This window comes from Carcharodon carcharias, chromosome 4 (genome assembly GCF_017639515.1).
Source record: "Carcharodon carcharias isolate sCarCar2 chromosome 4, sCarCar2.pri, whole genome shotgun sequence".
NCBI classification, from domain to species: domain Eukaryota; kingdom Metazoa; phylum Chordata; class Chondrichthyes; order Lamniformes; family Lamnidae; genus Carcharodon; species Carcharodon carcharias.
Window position 1 is genome coordinate 4,901,496 of NC_054470.1, and position 24,781 is coordinate 4,926,276.

A 24,781-nucleotide genomic window follows, 5' to 3' on the forward strand; every position below is an offset into this window, starting at 1 on the left:
TTTTGAAAATCCATATACATCACATCAACAGCATTTCCCTTATCAACCTTCCCTGTTACCTCCTCAAAAAAATCCCAGAAAGTTAGTTAAAGATAATTTTCCCTTAAAGAATCCATGCGAGCTTTCCTTAATTATCCTGCACCTGTCTAAGTGACTATTGATTTTGTCCCAGTCTGAGCGTACACTGGAATACTGAGCCAATGAGTAGTTTTGGCCTGTTCTACAGTGGAAACTGAGACATCAGCCACCTGACGCTGCATTATAGTTGGATCCACAAGTGCTGGAAAGCATAGACTCCAAACTCTGAGTGAAGCCCTGTGCCATGTTGGAGCCAGTCTCCAATATGCTTCTTGACAGTACCAAGAGACTGTGTGCAGACCTGCCATGCCCAGGGACTCACCATGTGCTTATTCAGACTCTACATTACCCTCTAACGTTTAGGCAGTGCCATTATCTGAGTTGGTGGCTCTGATTGTCAGAACAGCATTAAAAACATATGAGTTAGGAGCAGAAGTAGGCAACTTAGCCCTTCGAGTCATTCATTAAGACCATGGCTGATCTGACTGTAACCTTCATCCTACCCCCAATAACCCTTCACCCCCTGGTTTATCAAGAGTCTACCTACCTCTCCCTTGAAAACATTCAAAGACTCTGCCTCCACTGCCTTTTGAGGAAGGGAGTTCCAAAGGCTCAATCCGCCTCTGAGAGAAAAAGTTTCTTCTCCTCTCTGAGGAAACATCCTCTCCACATCCATCCTGTCAAGACCCCTCAGAATCTTACATGCTTCAATCAAGCCATCCCTTACTCTTCTAAACTCCAGCAGATACAAGCCTAGCCTGTTCATTCTTTCCTCATAAGACAACCCACCCATTTCTGGTATTAGTTCAGTAAAACCTTCTCTGAACTGCTTCTAATGCATTTACACACTTCCTTAAATAAAGAGACCAATATTGTACACAGCACTCCAGATGTGGTGTCACCTGTGTCCTGAATGACGGAAGCATAACCTCCCTACTTTTATATTCAATTCCTGTTGCAATAAATGATAACATTCTATCCGCTTTCCTACTTAATTGCTGTACCTGCATACTAGCCTTTTGTGATTCAGTGTACTGGGACACCTAGATCCCTCTGAATCTCAGCGTTCTGCAATCTCTCACCATTTAGAATATATGCTTCTTTTTTAGGTCTAATAGTTTACCGAGCACCTTTTCCCTAGTGATGCTGATTGTATTAAGTTCATTCCTCCCTATCATCTCTTAATTTTCAAGAATCTTTAGGAGGTTTTCTAAGTCCTAACTAGTGAAGGTTCAAAGAGACTTTGGATCCAAGTGCACAGATCAATGAAATATCATGAACAGGTACTGAAATAATAAAAAGCCCAATGAAATGTTGGCCTTCTAGCTAGAGGAATTGAATACAAGGAGGTAGAAGTCATGCTTCAGATACACAAAGCCCAGGTTAGACCACACCTGAAGCACTGCAGCCTGTTCTGGGCATCACACCTTAGGATGGATACCTTGTTCTTGGAAGAGCTGGAATGTAGATTTACTCAAGTTATAACTGGATTCCAAGGTTTGTGCTAAGAGGACAAATTAAAACAAATTAAAGTTGAATTCCCTGGAATTTAGAAGGCTAAGAGGTGATGTAATCAAAATTTTTAAGATATTAAGGGGGATAAATAGAGCAGATTGGGAGAAATCATTTCCATTAGCTGAGGAATCTAGGACCCATGGAACATGGTCAAAAAATTAAAATCAGACTTTTCAGTGGTTAATTAGAGGTTTGATTTTGTAGTTTTCTGCAGGGTGAGGGAAGCGAAACAGAAAGTGAATTGTCCGCTCACTCCCACCCCCGCTGCCTCAGCTCGGTGAATCAGGCTTCAGTTGGCCAATTTGTGGCCTCTTTGTTTTCAAGAAGGAGTTTAGATATAGCTCTTGGGGTAAAAGGGATCAAAGGATATGGGGAGAAAGCGGGAGCAGGCTATTGAGTTGGATGATCAGCCATGATCATAATGAATGGTGGAGCAGGCTCGAAGGGCCGAATGGCCTACTACAGTTCCTATTTTCTATGTTTCCATGTTACTCTCAGCAGGAAGGCAGCTGAGTAGCAGTGCAAAGGGGGGCTCCCTACTCAATTGGGGGCCTAGGCCAGAACGTCATGTGGCACAGGAGTTATGCCGTGACTAGGAAGTCAGTCATACTACAAATGTATATGCCCTCTGCTCTCTCAATCTCTCTCTTTTTCTAATGGCAGGCTCAAAAATGTTAGAAAATAAAGTCTAAAAACACACGGACACTGCCACCTTCACTAGCAGAAGCTGGTGCTATATGCACCAGACTCCTTGGTCCCAGTGACAGGCCTTTTCTAACACCGATGTGCTGCTTCTTCATAACTGCCGTAAAGCACTCCCAAACATCTTCCTGTTCAACGACCGAAAAATGCAACAGGCAATGAAAAATTGCATACAATTGGCTGTTTAACAAGGTCAATAGCTTGTTAATTGGTTATTTAAAAATGTTGGGCGGGTTTCCGAGTTCAGCAGCTGCTTATGTTTCATAATATCAGAGATCAACATGGTGACAGCACATTGCTGACCCAATATCATGATGCCATGTGTTTGCGCTTGGAAGGGGGAGGGGGGGGTGAGCCTCCTGCTTTGCACTGTAAAATCCAGCCCTGGGAAATGCTTCTTCACATGAAGGGTGGTAGAAGTTTGGGACTCTCTTCCTCAACTTGCAATTTGTGGTAGAACGGTTAGTAATTTTAAAACCAAGATTGCTAAGAGTTTTGTTATTCATGCTTGTTAAGGAATGCAGGGCAAAGGCAGGTATGTGGAATTAAATCACAGATCAACCATAATGTAATTGAATGAGAAACAGGTATGAGGGGCTGAATGGCCCACTGTGGTTCGTACTTTCCTATGATTATTCATCAGAGGTCTAGCAAGTGAAAGTGAAGATGGTGGGGATGAAGGTTAGGAAATAGAACAAAGGGAAGGTTTTTGATGGGGTGGAAGACAGGAGAGATTAAATGTCAAAAAGTTTCATGGTGCAAGGTCAAAGAGAGCGGTAGGTATTTTTTATTCATTTATGGGATGTGGGCTTCGCTGGCTGGGCCAGCATTTACTGCCCATCCCTAGTTGCCCTTGAGAAGGCGGTGGTGAGGTACCTTCTTGAACCACTGCAGTCCGTGTGGTGCACCCACAGTGCGGTTAAGGAGGGAGTTCTAGTACTCTGACCCAGTGACAGTGAAGGAATAGCGATATATTTCCAAGTCAGGCTGTTGAGTGTTGAACTTCCAGGTGATGGTGTTCCCATTTGCCCCAAGTAAAGGAACAAAAGATATGGCTGGAGGAGGATGGCAGGAAAGCACTAGTCTGACTGCAAAGTAAAGGAATTAAGAAAGAAATAAGCACAAGATAACAAATCAGCTAAAAAGCACAAAACAAATGGAGGCAGCAGTTGTGATGTAAAGTTGTTGAATTAAATGTTGAGTCCAGAGGGCTGTAGAGTTCCCAGTCAAAAGATAAGGTGCCAGTTCTCCAGCTTGCACTGACCTTCATTGAAACACTGTAGAAAGCTAAGAACAGAGAAGTCAGAGTGTAAGTTAGGTGGGGGATTAAAGTGAAAGGCATCTGGAAGCTTGGGGTCATGCTTGGGGACTGAAGGGAGGTGTTCTAAGTAATCACTCAGTCTGCGTTTGATCTTCTCACTGTAGAGGAGATGAAGCTGCGTGGTCAGGAGCTGTGATGGGAGAGGACCAGTGTGTTTTGTTTATGCACTGTCTATATTTCAAAATGTAAAAAAAGTTGGCATAGTTACAGTTAGCGCTCAGTGAGAGTGAGTATGTTGCTGTTTTTAAGCTACTGGTGGCCCAGTAGTTTCTGAGTTCTGGCTCACTTGTGTCAGTTTATGACACGTATGAAATAATCACTTGCTGGTGTCTGACACATGCAATACCTCATGATTACTAAATTCCAGCACTCATCATATCTTCTTGTGAAACTACTTTGGCAGCTATCTTAAGAACAAAATGAATGTACTGTCAAAACATACTGGCAAAAATTGTATTTTAGAGTTAGCAGTCACAAATGGCATTCCACTAATGTTTTTTCTAAGCATGAATGCACTTTTAAGGTAGAACAGATGCAGCACAGCTCCTGCCCTACAAGGTGGAAAATTGCCCAGGTATGTCTTGTCCACAAAAAACAGGACAAATTCTATTCAAGCCAATTACCACCCGAGCTCTCAATCATCAGCAAGCAATGACCACCCCCAGCAAAAGAGGATCTAACCATCCCCCTTGACATTGAACAACATTAGCATTGCTGAATAGCCCACCATCAACATCCAGGGGCATAATATTGACCAGAAACTTAACCAGATCAGTCACATAAATATTTTGGCTGAAAGAGTTGGTCAGACGTTGGGAGTTTTATGGCAAGTAACTCACATCTTGACTTCCCAAAGCCTGTTCATCTTCTACTGACACAAGTCAGGAGTGTGATGAAATACTCCCCACTTGCTTGGATAGTGCAGTCCGAACAACATTCAGGAACTTCTACACCACCCAGGACTAAGCAGTTCCTTAAATGGCACCCTATCACTTTAAACATCCACTTCCTGGCAGCAGTGTGTACCATCTGCAAGGTGCCCTACAGCAACTTGCCAAAGCTACTTCGACAGTGCCTTCCAAACTCACAATCTCTACCACCTAGAAAGACAAGTGCAACAGATTCTTTCAAACACCACTACCTGCAACTTCTCCTCCAAGTTACATACACCTTGACTTTGATGTTGCTTCCTTTCATCATCACTGGGCCAAAATCCTGGGATTCCCTTCCTAACAGCACTGTGGATGTAACTACACCACATGGACTCTGGTGGTTTAAAAAGGCAATTCATGGCCACCCTCTCAAAGGCAATTAAGAACTGACAACGAAGCTTTCCTGGCAATGCTCCCATTCTATGAATAGTCTGGAAACTTCATAGTTTTTAGGTGTTGGCCCATCCTTAAGCAATAAGATGTGCGAGTTCCACAAATGGCTGTGAGGTATCCTCACCTATGTCCATATTTAATTAGGTATTCACCAGAGACTTGATAATGTGTCTAGTCCAAATGCCAAAAGTCACATGGGCCAGCATTTTCTGTACCCCCCTCATGCTGACAAGTAGAAGAATGCGTCAGGCACGCGTCCTGATGTACATCATTCCGGTCTCTCATTTGGCAGGCACGCACCAGAGTCGGCTGCGCACCCACCGAACTGTCAAAGGCCTGTTAAGGCCACTTACAAACCAATTAACCCAATTGAGAAAGCTGCCCGTCCAACCTTAAGGTTGGCGGGTGGGGGTGGGGGGGGGTGGGGGGGTGTGTGGCGGGGGGTGTGTGGGGGGGTGGGGGGGGTGTGTGGGGGGGTGGGGTGTGGTTGGTGGGGGGGGGCAGGCGAAGAGCCCAGGCGGCCTTCGCATTTTCCATGAAACTTGTCCACAGGTGGGATGAGGCCTCATGAAGGGTTTATTAAATGAATAAATATTTTTCAAACCTTTGATAAACATGTCCCAGCTCAGGTGATGCTGTCACATGAGGGGACATGTGTAAAGGATTTTAAACTTTTTTTATTTTGAAGTTTCAATTAGAACTTAATCTCCCTGAGGCAGCTCCGTGAAAGAGCGCAGACCCCGATTCTCCCCACCGCCCGCACAGGTAGTGCTGAGCGCTACCAGGTGCACGTCACGCTGGGCGGGTCTTAATTGGTCCACCCACATTAAAACGGCGGCGTGCAGCCGATCGCAGGTGGCGATTGACTCCGTGCCCACTGCTGACCAGCCCGCCCAACAGGGAGAAAAGTCTCCCCGTGATAATGCAGCAACCATCTTAATGGCTTGTCTGTGTCCAATTTTTAAAAGTATTGAGTGCATATTCGTAATATGATATGCCTTTACTGGGCATGACAGTACTTGAAATAAAAATTGGTTTTCTTTTGCTCCTAGGTCACAACTGTGAGGGGAAGGGGAACCCCTCTAGACAGTGCAGCGGCTGGAGCACTCAGGCAGGCGGGGATGGTCTCTTAGCTCCCACCTATAGGGACCTGGAGGCCAACTGGAAAATCCCAGTCTGCCTCCTTTAATTTGCCCTAAGTGGCCACCCGCAATCAGCTACCTTCCCTGGTTGGACAGGTAGGCCTGACGCTCCACTTCCGCCCCCCTCCCCACCACCCCCCACCACTCAATCCTGCCTCTGCAATAATGGCCCAGGGGCAGGATTGAACCAGTGAATCAGCACACAGGCCAATTGTGCTATTTTTTAAGCTCCTGCTCGCCTCAGATCCCAGTCCCACCAGGGCCTGAAGATCAAGCTGTTAATATTTCAGGCTAAGAGGGCTTTTGAATAGATTGATTTCTGCCTCTAAAATGGATTGAATTTTCTGTCAGAAGCGCAGTATTGACTTTCAATTGCTTAGCATAAATGTTCAATTTATGAGAAAAATACAGAAATATTAGACTATACTGTTTAAAATAATTGTAATATTTCAAATAGGAAATTTATTTCAGAACTAAAATAACTTATTGTAATTTAGTTTCTAGCAATCACTGTTTTAATGTGTAAAAATAGTTAGTTTGAGAGGAAGGCCCAACTCCTCATGTCCCAATACAATATAATAACTAACAAGAACCACTTCGAAACAAAATAAATAATTCTTCAAAATTATTCTGCATTGGTAAAACTAATATCATAAATTGTATTAGATCGCACCAATCCATTTATACATTTTAAAAAGTACACTGCGTGTGAAATACACAATGAATTTAAATAAGGAGGATAAAAACAAAAAAACTGCGGATGCTGGAAATCCAAAACAAAAGCAGAATTACCTGGAAAAACTCAGCAGGTCTGGCAGCATCGGCGGAGAAGAAAAGAGTTGACCTTTCGAGTCCTCATGACCCTTCGACAGAACTAGTTCTGTCGAAGGGTCATGAGGACTCGAAACGTCAACTCTTTTCTTCTCCGCCGAACTAGTTCTGTCGAAGGGTCATGAGGACTCGAAACGTCAACTCTTTTCTTCTCCGCCGATGCTGCCAGACCTGCTGAGTTTTTCCAGGTAATTCTGTTTTTGTTTTAAATAAGGAGGATGCTACTCTAATACAGATTATGATTGTTTAGCTGCAAGGTGTTTAAAATGATTCCTTTTAAATAGGAATCTCACTTATCACTGAATTACATTGGATACAAACTTCCCTTAATCAAATCCATTTCAGAATTTTACAGGGCTGGTATCAGGCCACACAGACATAGGAATACTTCATATGTCCACGTCCAGGGGTCCTCAAAGAGGAGTATTAGAAATAATTTTAAACCATCACTGGGTCTGGATTCAATTTGGCTAACTGCTGAATGAAGTCACTGCATTCTGAAAGAAGGCAAAATTTAACTTGATAAATCATTTCAAACTTTAAGAATTTAGATAAATAATAGAAGTAATGATTTCACATAAAAATTATCATTTCAAAAGATTTATAGTCATAACTGTGTAATTCAATTGGTTTTATAATTTTTTTGTCCTTTTCCCTGATTTCGACTGTTAATGTCCTGCCTGAGTGGAACATTAAGCCTTGTACTTCACCTGATTATTTAGTTGCACTATTTATTAAACTGAAGGAAGCAACAACATTTTGGCAGTAAAAGTTAAGATGTAGGTTCATGATTTTGAGTTTCATAGCAGTGAATTTAATTAGAAACTTAATACCTCTCAAAATTCAAGAATGTATGGGAAGGGTTAATCTTGGGAATCTACTTTCAACCAGCCACTAAATACAAACAACTGTTAGGAATCCTAAATGAAGTAAGTTTGGGTATTGTCTACCCAGTTTTCAGATTGGCAATTTATTTCCAGAGGCCAGAGGGAAAGCATGTGAAAAGTACCTAATGGTATCATAATTGTAAAGTGGACATTTTCTGAATCTGAGTTAAAAATAGATTTAGGGTAGTAGGTGGTAATATGTGGGCTGTCTTAACAATGCTTGGTTTAAAGTGGAAAATGCTTTTTACCTTATACAGCTGTTCTTCAGCTTTTTAATCAGGTTTTGAAAGTATTGATGATCCAAATTTCTTTTGTGTTTTTTCTACTTTATGTAACAAACTATAGTTTCGATGGCCCTAGGATTCCAGTTAAATCATCTGTAAAATATTCTGCTTCATGGAAATGGGCATTAAGCTCTGATGGAAACTGTCATGAGCTTTGAGGATAGTCTGAGACCAATCTTCTTCCATCCTATGTCTTTTGGTCATGATACTTAGGCTTTTAACGAATGCCTAAGCTTTGGTCTTACATTTGTAAATTTGTTTTTATTATTACTTTATTTCATTTGAAGCTATGGCTAATATAATGTAAAATGCACACATTTGTCTCTGCTACCAATTTTTTCCATGTTGAGGAAGCATGCTTCTCATTTAGCAGGCAAGTGAGGGGTTTTGACCTTTTAAGAGTAAGAAAATCATTGTTCATTAAGGTGGTTTGCTCTGGTGAATTTTACTGCATGTTCTTTTTCGAAGATAGCTTTGAAAGATGAAATGAAACTGACCAAATAAAATGAATGTTGCACTCAGGTTACGAAGTGTAAAAATGGAACAAAGAAAATTAAATGATCAGGCAAATACTTTGGTGGACCTTGCTAAGGTGAGTAGGATTCAGTGTGGATTTTCTAAGATTGCTAATTCTAAGATTGCACTTTGAAATGATTTTAAAATTGGTAGACTACTGTTCTGTTTGTTAGTTTATATAAGTTTCCGTAACCACCTCTTAAGTTATTTCTGTGATTCTAATATTTTTGTTAATTTATGCGGACATCATAAAAATGTTTTTTAATTGTACTTCTGATAAACCAGGTGATATAATAGGGGAAATCATTGGAATGATTTGTATTTCCCTATGATTTTCCACCCCTCACACTTTACCTATTTCAATCGTCTTGTTTCATTTATTTCCCCTGCTATAGGAAAGTCTCGTAAACAAATAGGCACTAATCACAATAGATATTTTAGTAAAGAAGGTACTCTCACAACAATACGCCTGTTTTTCACAATTGAGGAATATTGTCATAAAGTTACTTTGTAGGGTTCCCTGGAGCAGGAGGAACTAGTTCAAAACTACAGGTATGGGGAAAGGCTACAGGAGTTGTTTTATGTCCCGAAACAGATGATTTCTAAGAAAAAAAATCTATTATAGACCACAGAAAGGAAGAATTCAACCTGGTCTCTGCTCTAAGCCATTTAGGCAGTATGCTAACGTCTTGGCTAGATGACCATCAATCTAACTGCACATTTTTTCAGCTTCATCAGAGACCAAACAGAAACCAACAAGAACTGGTTTCAGGAGTTGGACACATCACAAAAGTCAAATGTAAGTCCATGGACCAGTCATATGCAGAGTTTTATAAAGCATTAGAGCCCCCCATCCATAACTGAAGGGATTGCACATTTACTTATATTTAAATAACATCTGGTGAGCATACACTACTAAAAAGAAAGCAGGATGTTCTCCAATAGTCTCCATTTTCAGGTATCTGGGCTTCCAGTAAACATGAAAATGGCATACCATGAGACACCATTGCTTAAACTCTCTCCCATAGATCAGCTGAGGTAGCAAGATACTGCATCAACAGAAACTCTCAAGGATGGAATGACAGGGTGAGTATTTTGGCAGGTAAAAGAATGGAGTAGCGATCATAACTGTTGTTGAAAGTACTTAGCAATATATTTTATCAGTTTCACTAATAGGGAAAACACATATTAAGAATTTGAGTCTGGGAAGCGACTGGATTTCCATGAAGGAGTGAAATTTGTAAAATTACCTCAAGGTAATTAATACCTAGATTATTTAAAAATGTCATTCACAGATCTCAACTGTGGAGTCCTTTATGCACAGATTTTGTCATATTACAAGCAAAGCAGATGTGCCGAATTGTTGGGTCATTAACGATGTTTCTTCAAAGCCTCTGCTGAGATTTGCTGCTGAAATCAAAAAGATAACATCCTGTGGATAAAATTTTCTTTAATATTTAAGGATAGTTCTTTAAAAAGTACCTCAGAGTATTTGGTATATATTATATAATACTGGTCCTTCCTAATACTCGCCTCTACAGTTATTGCCTTTTAAAACATTCATATATCCTCTTAAGGAAATACAGTGGTATGTAAATAAATTAGAGTTTAGGGAATTGTTTGTTTCCTCAGTCATTTTATCCTCATATAGGTCAGTCAGTTCTGCTACAAGCAAACTAGGAAGGACCAAGGTCCCTGACATTCCGTTAGGATACTGAAGAGATGGAGATGGGTTATGAATAATTGCCTGACAGAAACACAAGCCTCAGGGCAAGATTAGTAATGGGAAATTGCTAACATACTTTGTAAGTGGGACTGTTGACTGACATATTTCCTGCTATAGATGAGAAGGCAAATTGAAGAGCAAACAGAATAGAATGGACTTCTGTGTGTTTTCCAAATGATTTATGACACAATAAAGGTTTCAGATGGCTCCTTCCTCTAAAATCGCAGCTTAATATTCCAAACATGAAAAATCTCAAAGAGGAGATCTGGAAACGTGCACTTATGATCATCAGTTATGGATCTGTTTATTGAAAGCAATAGAACGCCCAAGGTCTACACTCGGCTGGTGTAAGTGATCCCAAAAGTCCATATGTTCCTGAATCAAATATGAAGGGTAAACTTAAGACTGGTTTGACCTACAGTAAAATCAGCAACAATGGGCAGGATTTTGCCGTTGGCGTGTGGGGCGTACATCCCCGCGGCCATCGCGATATTTCGGAGGGCGGGCGCGCTATGACTTCCAAGGCAAGCCCGCCATTAATTAACGGGCCAGTTAAGGCCCTTGAGGCAGTAATTGACAGTGATTTCTAGTAGCCCGAGCGACTTTCATACCGTCATACAGCCGCAACGGGCAAGGGGGTAGGCCAGATTTTTTTTTAAAATCTCGTCCACGGGCAGGATAAGAGGGGTGTGAGGGCTCGCGAAAGCGAGTTGCTGGCACTTTACTTTTTAAACTTACCGCTACTTGTTTGTGTGATCGGGACAACTTCAATTCTGTTCAGAGCTGCTTTGACAGAAAAAACAGGCTTCAGTTCAGGACTCTGGAGGAATTGTAACACTTGGGGCCTAGCAGGTTTCAGGCATCCTTCCCTTACCCTGGGAATGGGGATCGTGCTCTCCATTGGAGGCACCTCCCCTGAGGAGGGAGAGAGGGCCAGAAGGGGGAAGGGGACCAGGAGTCCACATTCAGCCTCCAGGGGAGCCACCTTTGGGAGGACAGGCACAGGCACAAGGGGCGCAGGGTCAACAGAAAGCCCAAGGTGGAAGGGGCTGCACAAGACGCCACTATCCTGCTGCCAGGGTTTACAGGTGGCGAAGCAGCTACCTCAATATGTCTGAGGCGCAATACTGAAGGAGGCTCCGTCTCTCAAGGGAGACAGTGACCTCCTTCTGTCAGATGATCGGCCCTGAGATCAGCTCCACCTGTTTGGGTGGACACCCCATGTCATTGGCGCTGAAGGTCATGGTTGCCCTCGAATTCTATGCCTCCGGTTATTTCCAGGGGTCGGTGGGTGACCTTTGTGGAATCTCCCAGTCAGCTGTCCACAGTTGTGTCCAGCTGGTGACAGACGCTCTGTTCAGGCGAGCATTGACTTTTATTCACTACCGCTCGGATGAGGCCAGCCAGACACAGTGAGCCAGAGGCTTTGTGGCCATTGCTGGCTTCCCCCGTGTCCAGGGTGCTATAGACTGTACACATGTGGCCATCAAGGCACCAGCAGGTGAGCCCGGTGCCTTCGTCAACAGGAAGGGCTTCCACTCCATGAACGTGCAGATAGTGTGTGACCACAGGATGTTACAAGTCTGTGCAAGGTACCCAGGCAGCTCCCACGACGCCTACATCCTCAGACACTCCCAGGTGCCGGGGCTCTTCAGTGCTCCAGCCTGGCTGGATGGATGGCTGCTGGGTCACAAGGGCTATCCCCTCAGAAGGTGGCTCATGACGCCTCTCCACCATCCAAGAACAGAAGCTGAGCAGCGGTACAATAGGAGCCAGGGCTCCACAAGGGCTGTGGTGGAGAGAACCATTGGTCTTCTCAAGATGCGCTTCCAATGCCTGGACTGTGCAGGGGGCTCACTCCAGTACCCCCCAGATTGTGTGTCGGTGATAGTGGTTCCTTGCTGCACTCTCCACAATCTTGCCCTGGAAAGGGGGAGGAGGGCGCAGTGGAGGAAGAAGATGTTGATGCCGATGCTCTAGCTGCAGATGATGAATCCAGTAATGAGTCTGAGGACGAGCACGGTCAGGAGAACGCTGAGGGGATAGACGCTGACCCGGGCAACCTCTCGGGAGGCTTTGATCCAACGATCCTCAGATTTCCCACCACAGATGAACCTCCAACACAAGCCAGGACTGCAGGCTCCGTACTCAATACCTGAGAGCAACATCTGCCAGGTTAGGGACATTAACTATGTGTCTTGTTAATAAAGCTCAATGACAAACAAGCCCCTCATGACATCATGGGTTCCCCTTCACCTTCAGAACAAATGAAGCACCCAGAGGCTTGTTCAGAACTAAAATATTTAATGATTGCCTACTTGCATACAGAAATCAAAGTCCATTAAAAGGTGTTGAACAGCACACCTACTGAAAAACAACAAAAACAGGGGTCAAAATAAAACCACCAGTGATAAACCCATGTTGTGCTTAACCTGATTTACGTTTACGTTTTCAGGTGCTCCGTCTGGGTGCTCCTCACTCGCTGGCACCAGCATTGGAGACAGCCTGCTCACTCTGCTGTCTTGTTGGCCTCGATAACCTTGGCAAGCATCCCCTGGCCCATGGAGCCTGTGCTGGCCCCGCCTGGGAGGGAGCGGCCAGTGCCACAGTTGGCACCTCCCCAGTCATCGCAGCCTCACCAGATACCACAGTCACTGGCAGAGGGGTGGAGGAGCTGCTTCCCTCGTCCGGAACACCCTGAGAGGACCCTGCAGAGACGACAGGCAGCTTGTGCGCCAATGCGAGGTCATTTCGAACCCCCCTGCTCACTGTGGATGGATGGGCACTGAGCTGGGAAACTTGGTGCCCAGACCATCTGCCTCATTGACAATGACCAGCTGATGGTCCAAGTGCATCCCCAGGAAGCCCTGATTGTTCTCTTAGAGGACCCTCTCCATGAGAGTCACCACTCTCTCCATGGAGGAGGCAGTGCGCTCGGCCATGAGGGTCAATGCATTGCTTATGCTCTGCACAGGCTCCTCCATACGGAGACCATGGCACACATTGCCTCATGTATCTCCGCTAGATCCTCCCGCACACCCTGCTGGACTTCCAGCATCTGCTGCTTCAGGGACAACTCCAGAGGCTCATCATCAGCCACTGACTGAGCATGTTCCTGGTCCCCAGCAGTCCTCCGACTGCCGGCGCCATGAGCACTCTCTGTCTCCGCTTGCACCTCAAGTGAGTGTGAAGTGCCCTCACCACTGTGCCCGGGATACTAGCCGACGATCCTATCACCACCAAGGTGCTGGTATCTGCACTGGGGCCTGCCTGGCTGAGATGGTGCGTTTATATCTTCTGGGCCCTCAGGGGTCAGTAGCGGTCCCTCTGCCTCCTGAGTCCGGGCTGCTCCAGTGAGGCTGAAAGGAAGAACAAGGACATTTGATTAGTTGAAGTTGTAACACTGTTAATGTGCATGTCTGGCACCCGGATCAGGATGTGCTCCTATTTCCATAATCAATGGGCAACTCATGTTGGATGCTGAATTCAATATACAGCCAACAGTGGAATGGTTGCACTGCCAGACAGTGTGATCTCAGTACACTGCACTCCTAACTCCCACTGGCACCCCAACCTCACCGCTGCCGGTATACCTGGGTACTTGGCGCCTCTCCAGCTCGAGAGCCTCCTGCTCGTAACTGGTGAGTATGAGTAGGTGGACCTGCCCTCCAGCACTCCACGTCCGTTCTGTCTTATTGTGTTTGGTCTTCTCCTGAAAGGAGAGAGGTGCATTGATTAGTCCCCCCGTACCTGCAGCGCCATTGCAGCCTGAACACCCCCACCTGAGGGAAACATTTCAGGGCTTATCCGATCCGTGACCCTGGAGCCACCACACACTCACCCCAAGCAGCCAGGGCTGACCCCCTTACCCAGATGCTGCCTCCATCATATTTGCCACTCACACTCTAAGACCTTCCAAACCTACAAGCACTACCACCTAGAAGGACAAGGGCAGCAGATAGATGGCTGTCCCACCAGCTGGAAGTTCCCCTCCCAGTCACTCAGCATCCTGACTTTGAAATATTTCAGCGCTCCACCACTGCACCTCGGTCCAGATCCTGGAGCTCGCCCCTAAACAGCACTGTGGGTGTTCCTGCACCACATGCAGCGGATACAGAAGGATCACTACCACACCCTCAGGGGCAACTAGCAATGGGCAATAAGTGCTGGCCCACCTAGCGAAGGCCACATCCCATGAATAACTGAATGCAAAAACAAAATTCTGAGTTGGGGGTTCACTGGGGTTGGGGGCCACTCTAACTGCTAAGTGACCCATGCCAACACGGTACTCACCCTTCCTGATTGCAAGGGATTATTATACCACTTGCAGTACTGCACCCAGGTGCGTCTCACCACGTTGTGGGAGCTGACCCCTACTGCCACCTCCTCCCAGGCACGTTTTGTCACGTGGGTGGACCTCCTCCTGTCCCTTGGCACAAGGATGTTGTGACGTGCTGCCACCTCCCCGAGGAGGGCAGCAAGGCACTCATCCAAAGATCTTGGGGCACACTGCCCCACCAACCTGCCCTCCTGCCTGGCCTGGCCTGCTCTCTCCCAGACCGCTGTCGGACATCCTCCTGTGCAACATTGGTGGCGGCCTTTGGACCTGGCGGTCATTGGACTCCCGCCGCTGCCTGCTCCTTCCCGATGTCCTTGGGAGCCTTAATTGGCATAAAATGGCAGCATGGAGCGGATTGCAGGAGGTGACCAGCTCCACGCCCGCTCCCGACCAGCAACCCCGACCAGCAACACTGCCCCCACCCCCCCCGCCAACCCCCGACCCCCACCCCCACCATAAGTAAAATCCTGGCCAATATTTCTCAGATCCACTTTAGATTTCCTTTAAAAAAAATCCTGAATTTTCAAGCAACAAGGATAGCAAACTACTGGATAGGAATTGTAATATTGATTCAACCTAATAACAGTTGAGTAAATCAGAGCTTGCAAGAATATTGACTCCCAATAGAAAGTTTGAGGATTGCCTCACATTAAAATTTATTTGCTGAAATTAAGGTTTCTCCTTTCTGTTTAAGGTGAAAAACTGAAAAGTAAACCAGAAAAGCAACACTAAATGATGTTTCTGGTCAAACGATTGAGAATATAATTCAGAGAACATGGTTGACTGGCAAGTAAAGATCCAAACTAAAGTGTAATGAAGTGAAGACTTTAGGGGTAATTTTTCAACCCCACAATGCCAGCAGGGAGCTGTGGTCCCAGGGAGTGGGAAAGAGAGAATTTGAGTACTGTAGCTTTAAACCTGGTCTCCATTCCTTGTGAATAAGGTTCCTCATTGGAAACGTGAGATTATGGCTCCTGTATACTTTCTATTATTAGCCAGGGCATAGAGCATATGAGCAGGGAACTAATGCTTGAACTGTATAGAACATTAGTACTGAGTACAGTTCTGGTTACTGCATTACAGGAAGGATGTGACTGCACTGGAAAGGCTACAAAAGAGATTTACGAGGATAAAAGCAAAATACTGCAGATGGTGAAAACCTGAAATTAAAAACCAAAATGCTGGAAAAACTCAGCAGGTCTGGCAGCATCTGTGGAGAGAAACAGAGTTAATGTTTGGAATCTAATATGACTCTTTATCAGAACTGGGAAGAGGTAGAAATGTGATGGGTTTTATGCTGTTGATAAAGGGGGGAAGGACAGGTGGAGCAACATAGAAGGTGAAGGAGAGATTAAGTGAGAAAGCTGTCATGGAACACAAGACAAAGGGAGTAGTAAAGATAGTATTAAAGACCAAAGCAGGTGATAATGGCAGAATAAAGGTCAGCAATATCTAAAAACAAAACACAAGAACAAGATAAAGAGCTTGGACTGGGTGGGGGTGCAGGGGAGGGGTTAGGGTATGGGGGGTGGGGGTGCATGGTTGGTGGGGGATGGTGTGGGGTGGAATCAGAATGGAGGACAGAGTTCATGGTCTGAAGTTGCTAAACTCAATGTTGAGTCCAGAAGGCTGTTAAGTGCCTAATTGGAACATGAGGTGCTGTTCCTCCAGTTTGCGTGTGCTTCACTGGAGCATTGTATCAGACCAATTTATGAGGATGTTACCAGGAATGGGGAATTTTAGCCATGTTGAAAAATCGGATAGGCTGGGATTATTTTCTTTGGAATGCAGGAGGTTTAAGAGAAGATTAATTGAAGTGCATAAAATTATGATGAGCTTAGCAAGAGGAGGAAGGTGAGAGTGCGAGAGTAGAACTCTGACCTAGGCAGTCAGCAACACCTAGAGGAGAGTGCGAGAGTAGAACTCTGACCTAGGCAGTCAGCAGTGCCTAGAGGAGAGTGCGAGAGGAGGGCCCTGTGACAGACAGTCAGCAGCACCTAGAGGAGAGTGCGAGAGGAGGGCCCTGTGACAGACAGTCAGCAGCACCTAGAGGAGAGTGCGAGAGGAGGGCCCTGTGTCAGACAGTCAGCACCTAGAGGAGAGTGTGAGAGGAGGGTCCTGTGTCAGACAGTCAGCAGCGCCTAGAGGAGAGTGTGAGAGGAGGGTCCTGTGTCAGACAGTCAGCACCTAGAGGAGAGTGCGAGAGGAGGGCCCTGTGACAGACAGTCAGCAGCACCTAGAGGAGAGTGCGAGAGGAGGGTCCTGTGACAGACAGTCAGCAGTGCCTAGAGGAGAGTGCGAGAGGAGGGCCCTGTGACAGACAGTCAGCAGCGCCTAGAGGAGAGTGTGAGAGGAGGGTCCTGTGTCAGACAGTCAGCAGTACCTAGCACCAAACATCACAGGAGAAACATAAGTTCATTGGTTGGTAAGAAACTGCTGTTAGGGAGTGTCATCAAGTAGCTGAGAATTAGAAAAACACATTCTTTTTAAAAGAAGGGGCTACTAATATTTAAGTGAGAAACACAAGCAATAGGGAAATAAAGTTAAGTCGAGGCCAGGTAAAATAAATATGCTCAAGTAAACCAAAGTAAAATAAAGTTAACGCAATGGAAGTAAATTGAAGCCATGGAAGAGCAGCTCGGTTGTGTAAAATGCGTGTCTTATAATATGTGGGAAGCTGTGGGTGCTACCACTATCCTAGAGGACCACACGTGCAGGAAGTGTCACCAGCTGCAGAACCTTGAGCTCCGGGTATTGGAGCTCAAGCAGCGGCCGGAGTCGCTGTGAGGCTGAGAGCTACATAGACAGCACGTTCCAAGAGTTAGTCATGCCACAGCTTAGGAAATGGAGGCAGAAAGGGAATGGGTGACCACCAAGCAGTCCAAGAAAATTAGGCAGGTGGTGCAGGAGTCCCCTGGAGTCCCGCTCACCAATCAGTTTTATGTTTTGGATACCGTTGAGGGCATTGGTTCCTTGGAGGAGTGCAGTCAAAGCCAAGTTTGTGGTACCGCAGGCAGCTCTGCTGTACAGGAGGGGAGGAAGAGAGGGGAAGAGCGGTCATAATGTGGGATTCATTAGCTAGGGGAACGGTCAGGCATTTCTGTGGCCTTGGATGTGACTTCAGGATGATATGTTGCCTCCCTGGTGCCAAGGTCAAGGGTGTCACAAAGCGGATGAAGGACATTCTTCTGGGGGAGGGCGATCAGCCAGAGGTCATGGTCCAAGTTGGTACCAATGACTTGGGTAGGAAAGGGGATGAGGTCCTGTAAGCAGACTTTAGGGAGCTAGGGAGGAGATTGAAAAGCAGGAGCTCTAATTCAGTAATCTCAGGATGACTCCCAGTCCCACATGCAAGCAGGTATAGAAATAGAATTGAGTGAATAAACACATAGCTGGGAAGTTGGTGAGGGAAGGAGGACATCAGATTTCTGAGGCATTGGCTCTGGTTCTGCACAATGTGGGACCTGTACAAGCCAGACGGTCTACGCCTGGACAGGACTGGGACAAATATCTTTGCAGGGAGATTTGCTAGTGCTCTTGGGAGTGGTGGGGGGGCGGTGGGGGGGTTGGAGGTGGCTTGGTTTAAACTATATTGACAGGGGTTTAGGAACCTGAGGGCAAATTCAGTGTAGTGAATGGGAGATGGAGAATTAGTCAGTGACTCTGAAAGACAGGAGAAGCACAGGTTAAAAAGTGTACAGCACAGGAATTTGGCAGTGTTAAAAGGTATATATGTAAATGCAGGGAACATAGTAAATAAAGCCGATGAGCTGAGGGTACAGATAGACACATGGCAGCATGATGTCATCGCTATAACGGAAACTTGGCTTAAGAAGAGGCAAAAATGGCAGCTCAACATCCCTGGATAAAGAGTTTTTAGGACGGAAAATGAGGGGGATAAAAAAGGTGGGGCTGTAGCATTATTGGTTAAAGAATCAATTACAGCTGTGAGGAGGGTTGATATAGTAAATGAAGCATCAAATAAGGCCATATGAGTTGAGTTCAGAAATAGAAAAGGGGCAGCCACATTGCTAGGGAGTGTACTATAGACCCCTAAATAGTGGAAAGGAGTGAGAAGAGTAAATATTTAGACAGGTTTCTGAGTGTAAAACCAATTGGGTAGTAATCGTTGGGGACTTCAAATACCCTAATATCAATTGGGATACGAACAATGTGAAGGGCGCAGAGGGCACAAAATTCTTGAATTGCATTCAGAAGAATTTTTCAGCCTGCATAAAACAAGCCCGATGAGAGGGGGTGCAATTCTAGATTTAGTTTTAGGAAATGGAGCTGGGCAAGTGGATGAAGTAGCAGTGGGAGATCATTTTGGGGATAGTGACCATAACAAAGTTAGACTTAGCATCATTCTGAAAATGGACAGAGCTTGAACAGAAGTAGAAGTTCTAAGTTGGGAAGAGAAATTTTACAAAGCTGAGAGGTGAGTGTGGATTGGATACAGCTACTAGAAGGGAAAACTGTGTCAAATCAATGGGAGGCATTCGAAGGTGAGATTCTCTGGGCACAGCGTAGACATATCCCCACAGGCCCAGAGCCCCCTGGTTATCCAGAAACATACAGGCCAAGATAAAGCAGAGAAAGAGTGCTTATGACAGTCACAAAAAACTTAATACTGTAGAAAGCCTAGAGGAGTATAGAAAGTACAGGGGTGAAGTAAAAATGGAAATTAGGAAAGTAAAGAGAGAATACAAAAAAATATTGGCAGGCAAAATCAAAGAAAATTCTAAGATGTTTTACCAGTACATTAAGAGCAAGAGAAAAACTAAGGAAAAGGTAGGGCCTATCAGAGATGTACATGGTAACTTGTGGGTTGATGCAGAAGATGTGGGCAGGGTTCTCAATGAGTACTTTGTCGCTGTCTTCACTAAGGAGAGGGATGGTGCAGACATTCTAGTTAAAGAGGAGGAGGGTGAAATATTAAATACAGTAAGTACAGTCAGAGAGGAGATACTGGAGGGACTGGCATTCTTGAAGATAGATAAATCACCAGGGCCGGATGGATTGTATCCCAGGCTGTTGAAGGAAGCCAGGGAGGAAATAGTGGATGCTCTGGGATCATTTTCCAATCCTCACTAGATACAGATGAGGTCCCAGAGGATTGGAGGTCTGCAGACGTTGTACCATTATTTAAAAATGGTGCGAGGGATAGGCCAGGAAATTATTGGCCAGTCAGTCTGACTTCAGTGGTGGGAAAATTATTGGAAACAATTCTGAGACATAGGATAAACTGTCACTTAGAAAGGCACAGATTGATCAGGGATAGTCAGCATGGTTTTGTTAGGAGAAGATCATGTCTCAACTTAATACAATTTTTTAATGAAGCAACAAGGAGGATTGATGAGGGTTGTGCAGTGGATGTTGTCTACATGGATTTCAGGAAGGCATTTGACAAGGTCCCACATGGCAGACTGCTCAGGAAACTGAGATCTCATGGGATACAGGGGAAGGTGGCAGGTTGGATCCAAAATTGGCTCAGTGACAAGGGTAATGGTTGATGGATGTTTTTGCAAATGAAAAACGGCTTCCAGTGGTGTTCCACCGGGTTCAGTGTTGGGGCCCTTGCTGTTTGTTGTATATATTAATGATTTAGACTTAAATATGGGAGGCGTCATTGAGAAATTTTCAGATGAAAATTTCAGAACAAAACTTGGCTGTGGAGTTGATTATGAAGAGGATAGCTGTCAACTCCAGAATGATATCAGTGGTTTGGTTGAATGGGCAGAGAAGTGGCAAATCGAATTCAATCTGGAAAAGTGTGAGGTAATGCATTTGGGAAAGGCAAACAAAGTAAGGTAATACTCAATAAATGGGAAGTTATTGAGAGGGGTAGAGGAAGTGAGAGACTTTGGAGTGCATGCCCTCAGGTCCTTGAAGGTGGCAGGACAGGTGGACAAGGTGGTCAAGAAAGCAGCATATGGAATGCTTTCCTTTAACTGGGCAAAGTATTGAATACCAAAGCAAGATTGTAATGATGGAACTGTATAAAACGTTGGCTAGACCATAGCTGGAACTTTGTGTACAGTTCTGGTCACCACATTACAGGAAGGACATAATTGCTCTGGAGAGAGTGCAGAGGAGATTTACAAGAATGTTGCCAGGGCTTGAAAAGTACAGCTAGGAGGAGAGATTGGATAGGCTAGGATTGTTTTCACTGGAACAGAGGAGACTAAGGGGTGACCTAATTGAGGTGTACAAAATTATGAGGGGCCTAGATAAGGTAGACAGGAATGATTTGTTTGCCCTAGATGAGGGGTCAATTACCTGGAATATAGATTTCAGGTGATTGGTAGAAGGATTAGAGGGGACATGAAGAAAAACTTTTTCACCCAGAGGGTGGTGGCCATCTGGAATTCACTGCCTAACTGGAGGTTCAGACTGAAATAAAAGCAAAAAAACAACGGATGCTGGAAATCCAAAACAAAACAAAAATACCTGGAAAAACTCAGCAGGCTCAACTCATTTAAAAGGTACCTGGATCTGCATCTGAAGTGCTGTAACCTGCAAGGCCATGAACCAGGGGCTGGAAAGTGGGATTAAAAATGAGCGGCTGGTTTCTATCTTTCCCTTTTCGGCTGGGGCAGACAGGATGGGCTGAATGGCCTCTTCCTGCACCATAAGTGTTTTATGGTTCTAAAGAATGGATAGGAAGGACCTGATTCCTTAGCAGAAAGGACAATAAGCGGGGGCACAGGTTTGAAGTAATTGGTGGAAGGATTAGAGGGGAGTGGAGGAGAATGTTTTTCACCCAGAGGGTGGTGGGGACCTGGACCTCACTGTGTGGAAGAGTGGGAGAGGCAGCAACATTTATCACATTGAACAATCACCTAGGCCAGGATTTCCCCATCGGCGAGTGGGGGCGGGGCCTGCTCGCCAACACCTAAAATGAGACGGGATGATGTCGGGCGGAACTCCCGACGTCACCGCGCCCCATTTCAATTTTCAGGTAGGCGGGGCCTCAACAAAATCAGCTGTGCACCTGCCAATCTGTCAATGGCCAACTGAGGCCATTGACAGAGTCATTTATGTAATGAACGGACCTGCCCGTCCAACCTTAAGGTCAGTGGGCAGGCCAGGAGCCCTGGCGGGTATTAGAAAAAGCTTCAAACCTCATCCATGGGCGTGATGAGGTTTCATGTAGCTGTGTAGGTTTTAAAAAAATTAAAGTGTTTTTAAAAGCTATGGACATGTCCTAACTCATGTGACACATGAGGGGACATGGCAGGGAATTTTCTTTTCGATTTTTAATATTTTTGACAGTAGAACTGATTTCCCTGAGGCTGCACTTAGCCTCAGGGGGATGAGTGCGCTCCTTCGGGTTTAGGCATCCCCCCCCCCCCTACCTGTACGAGGAGCGCATAGCGCTTCCGTGCGGATGTCATGTTGGGTGAGTCTTAATTAGCCCATCCACATAAAATGGCGGTGCGCCCCCGATTGGGGACGCTGATTGGAGTCGCGCCTCCACGCACCCGCTCTTCAACTTCCCTCCCAACGGGGGGAAAATTCTGCCCTTACATATGCACTTGAAGTGCCAGAATTTACAGATCATGAACCAAAAGCTGGAAGCTGGGATTAAGCTAGCTAGCTGTTTCTCAGCCAGCACAAACATGATGGGCTGAATGGCCTCCTTCTGAGCCACAATTTTAATTGTACTTGTTTCGGTTTACTTCATTGTATTTTCTGCTCATGATGCAGTCTCTTCTTCTTAGGAGAGGCCAAAAGCAGATTGGCTGACATCCATTCAATTCACAAGTGTGACCCCAGAGCTTCCAGTTTCCTGTCATTTTAATTCTCCAGCCCACTCCCAGTTTGATCTTTCTGTCCTCTACCTCCTACACTATATCAATGAGGCTCAACTAAAGTTCGATGAACAGCACCTAATTCTTTGATTTGGCACTTTACAGTTTTCTGGATTTAGCATTGAGTTCAACAATCTCGGATGATAACCTTATGCTGTTGTTTCTCGTTGGTAATGATTCAGTTATTCCCGTTTACGCCTCCTCTAGATCTATATCTTGTTTTCTCACTTGTCCCGTTACCATTGCCTTTTGCCTCTTACCATCATCCCTTCATCCCTCCTGCCTTCTCCCTTATCACAGACTTGCCTTTCGCTCTTTTCCCCCCTTCACCCTATCCTCGATGCTTGCTTAAAACCTGTAACATCTCTAACTGAAAGGTCATCGACCTGAAACATTAATTCCGGTTTTCTCTCCACAGATGCTTCCTGACCTGCTGAGTATTTTCGGCATTTTCTGTTTTTTCTTTCAGGTTTCCAGCACCAGCAGTGTTTTTATTTTGTATTTAATATGCTTTTATTATTTGGCCCCTGCTGGCCAATTTTCAAAGTGATACTTGTATTCTAAGGCATTTTTTTTAAAGATGGCTGCAGGTTAAGGGTATTTTGCAGACCAAGGCTGGGAGTTAAAATATCCTGGTCCTCAAACTTTGGCCGACAGTTGCAGAAGACAAGGCTGTAGCACTCACAGCCATCCTCAGCCAGAAGCGCTGAGTGAGTGATCCGTCTCAGCCTCCAGCTCAGGTCCTCATCATCACAGATGCCAGTCTTCAGCCAATGTCATTCACTCCGTGTGATGACAAGAATCTGCTAAGCTGGACACACTGGACACAAGGCCATGGGTCGCAACATACATCCCAGTTATAATGCTGATGACTTACTCCAGAACTAGCCCCACCCTTAACCAAGCTGGTCCACTTTAACCAAATTGCCTAGGTATAACCTTTCCACAAAAGACAAAAAACAACACAAAAATCCAATCTGTCAGCTCCTGCCCCATCAGCCCACTCTGTCATCAGCAAAGTGGTAGAAGGTGTCATTGACAGTGCTTTGAAACGGCACCTACTCAGAAACAACCTGCTCACAGTGCTTAATTTGGGTTCCAGCAAATCATCTGATCCCTCGCTCCCAGATCATATTATAGCCTTAGTCCAAATGTGGACTAAAGTGCTGAATTCCTGAGATGAGGTGAGAGTGCCTGACAGCATGTGGCATCAAGGACCCCTCACAAAAGTGAAGTAAATGCAGATCAGGGGAAATCTGTTCACTGGCTAAAAGTCATAACTAGCACAAAATAACATTCGTGATTGTTGGATGTCAATCATCTTAGCTGCAGGATAATGCTGCAGGGGTTCTTCAAGGCAGTATTCAAGGCCCAACTATCTTCGGCTGTTTCATCAAATTCATCACTGATATTCCCTCCATCTTAAGGTCAGAACTGGGGATGTTTGCTGATAAATGCACATAGGTCACTACCATTCACACACAATATTCACAGCACACAAGTGCCAGGCAATGATTATCTCCAACAAGGGAGACTCTAACTTTCAATGGCATTATCATCATCAAATCCCTAGTCATTGACATTGTTGAATAGAAACTTAGCTGGACTAGCCATGTAAAGATTCTGGCTATAAGAACAGGCCAGAGACTGGGGCTGAAATGTTCTGGCCCCGTTGGCATCAGGTGTCATGGCGGGTGGGGGTAACAACATGGCAAGAAGGCCAAAAATCAGTTTCACGCCCACGTGAAAGCACAGCAGGGTCATTTGATGGTGTCCACCAGGGCAGAATGCCAATCGCACTGGAGGCCAGCATGAACCCGCTTTGCATCCTGCTAATGGGAAAAATTCTCCACTCAGAGGGTGTTCAACCTGTGGAATTCTCTTTCACAGAAGACTATGGGGGCTGGGACACTGAGTGTATTCAAGAAAGAAACTGATCAGTTTTTGGCTTTTAGGGACATCAAGGCGTATGGAGAAAGCAGGAATATGGCGTTGAGATAAAGGATCGGCCATGATCATATTGAATGGTGGAGCAGGCTCGAAGGGCTGAATGGCCTATACCTGCTCCTAGTTTCTATATTTCTATGACCCCCCTCCCACGCCAGATTTACCATTACACTAGCAGGAAAACACGCCAGCCCAGAACACATCTGGACAAGTGTGACTTGCAGAAGTCGGGACTTACTGTTAGGGCCTTACTCAGATTGGAGACATCCGGGGACAAAAAGGTGCTGGAGCCCCACAGCTCCTGGACCCCGGAGGAACACGTGCGTCACATGCTGGATGGATCCTCATGGGCTC

General features: G+C 45.3%; 1 protein-coding gene across 1 annotated transcript in view; it reads left to right on the forward strand.

The window, feature by feature from the left end:
• Positions 1-24,781, forward strand: part of LOC121277197 (small conductance calcium-activated potassium channel protein 2-like) — a 157,163-nt gene that overhangs the window by 119,021 nt on the left and 13,361 nt on the right. The window contains exon 7 of the mRNA XM_041186346.1: positions 8,608-8,677. Coding sequence (XP_041042280.1) covers positions 8,608-8,677 — 70 coding nt within the window. The remainder of the gene's footprint in view (positions 1-8,607; positions 8,678-24,781) is intronic.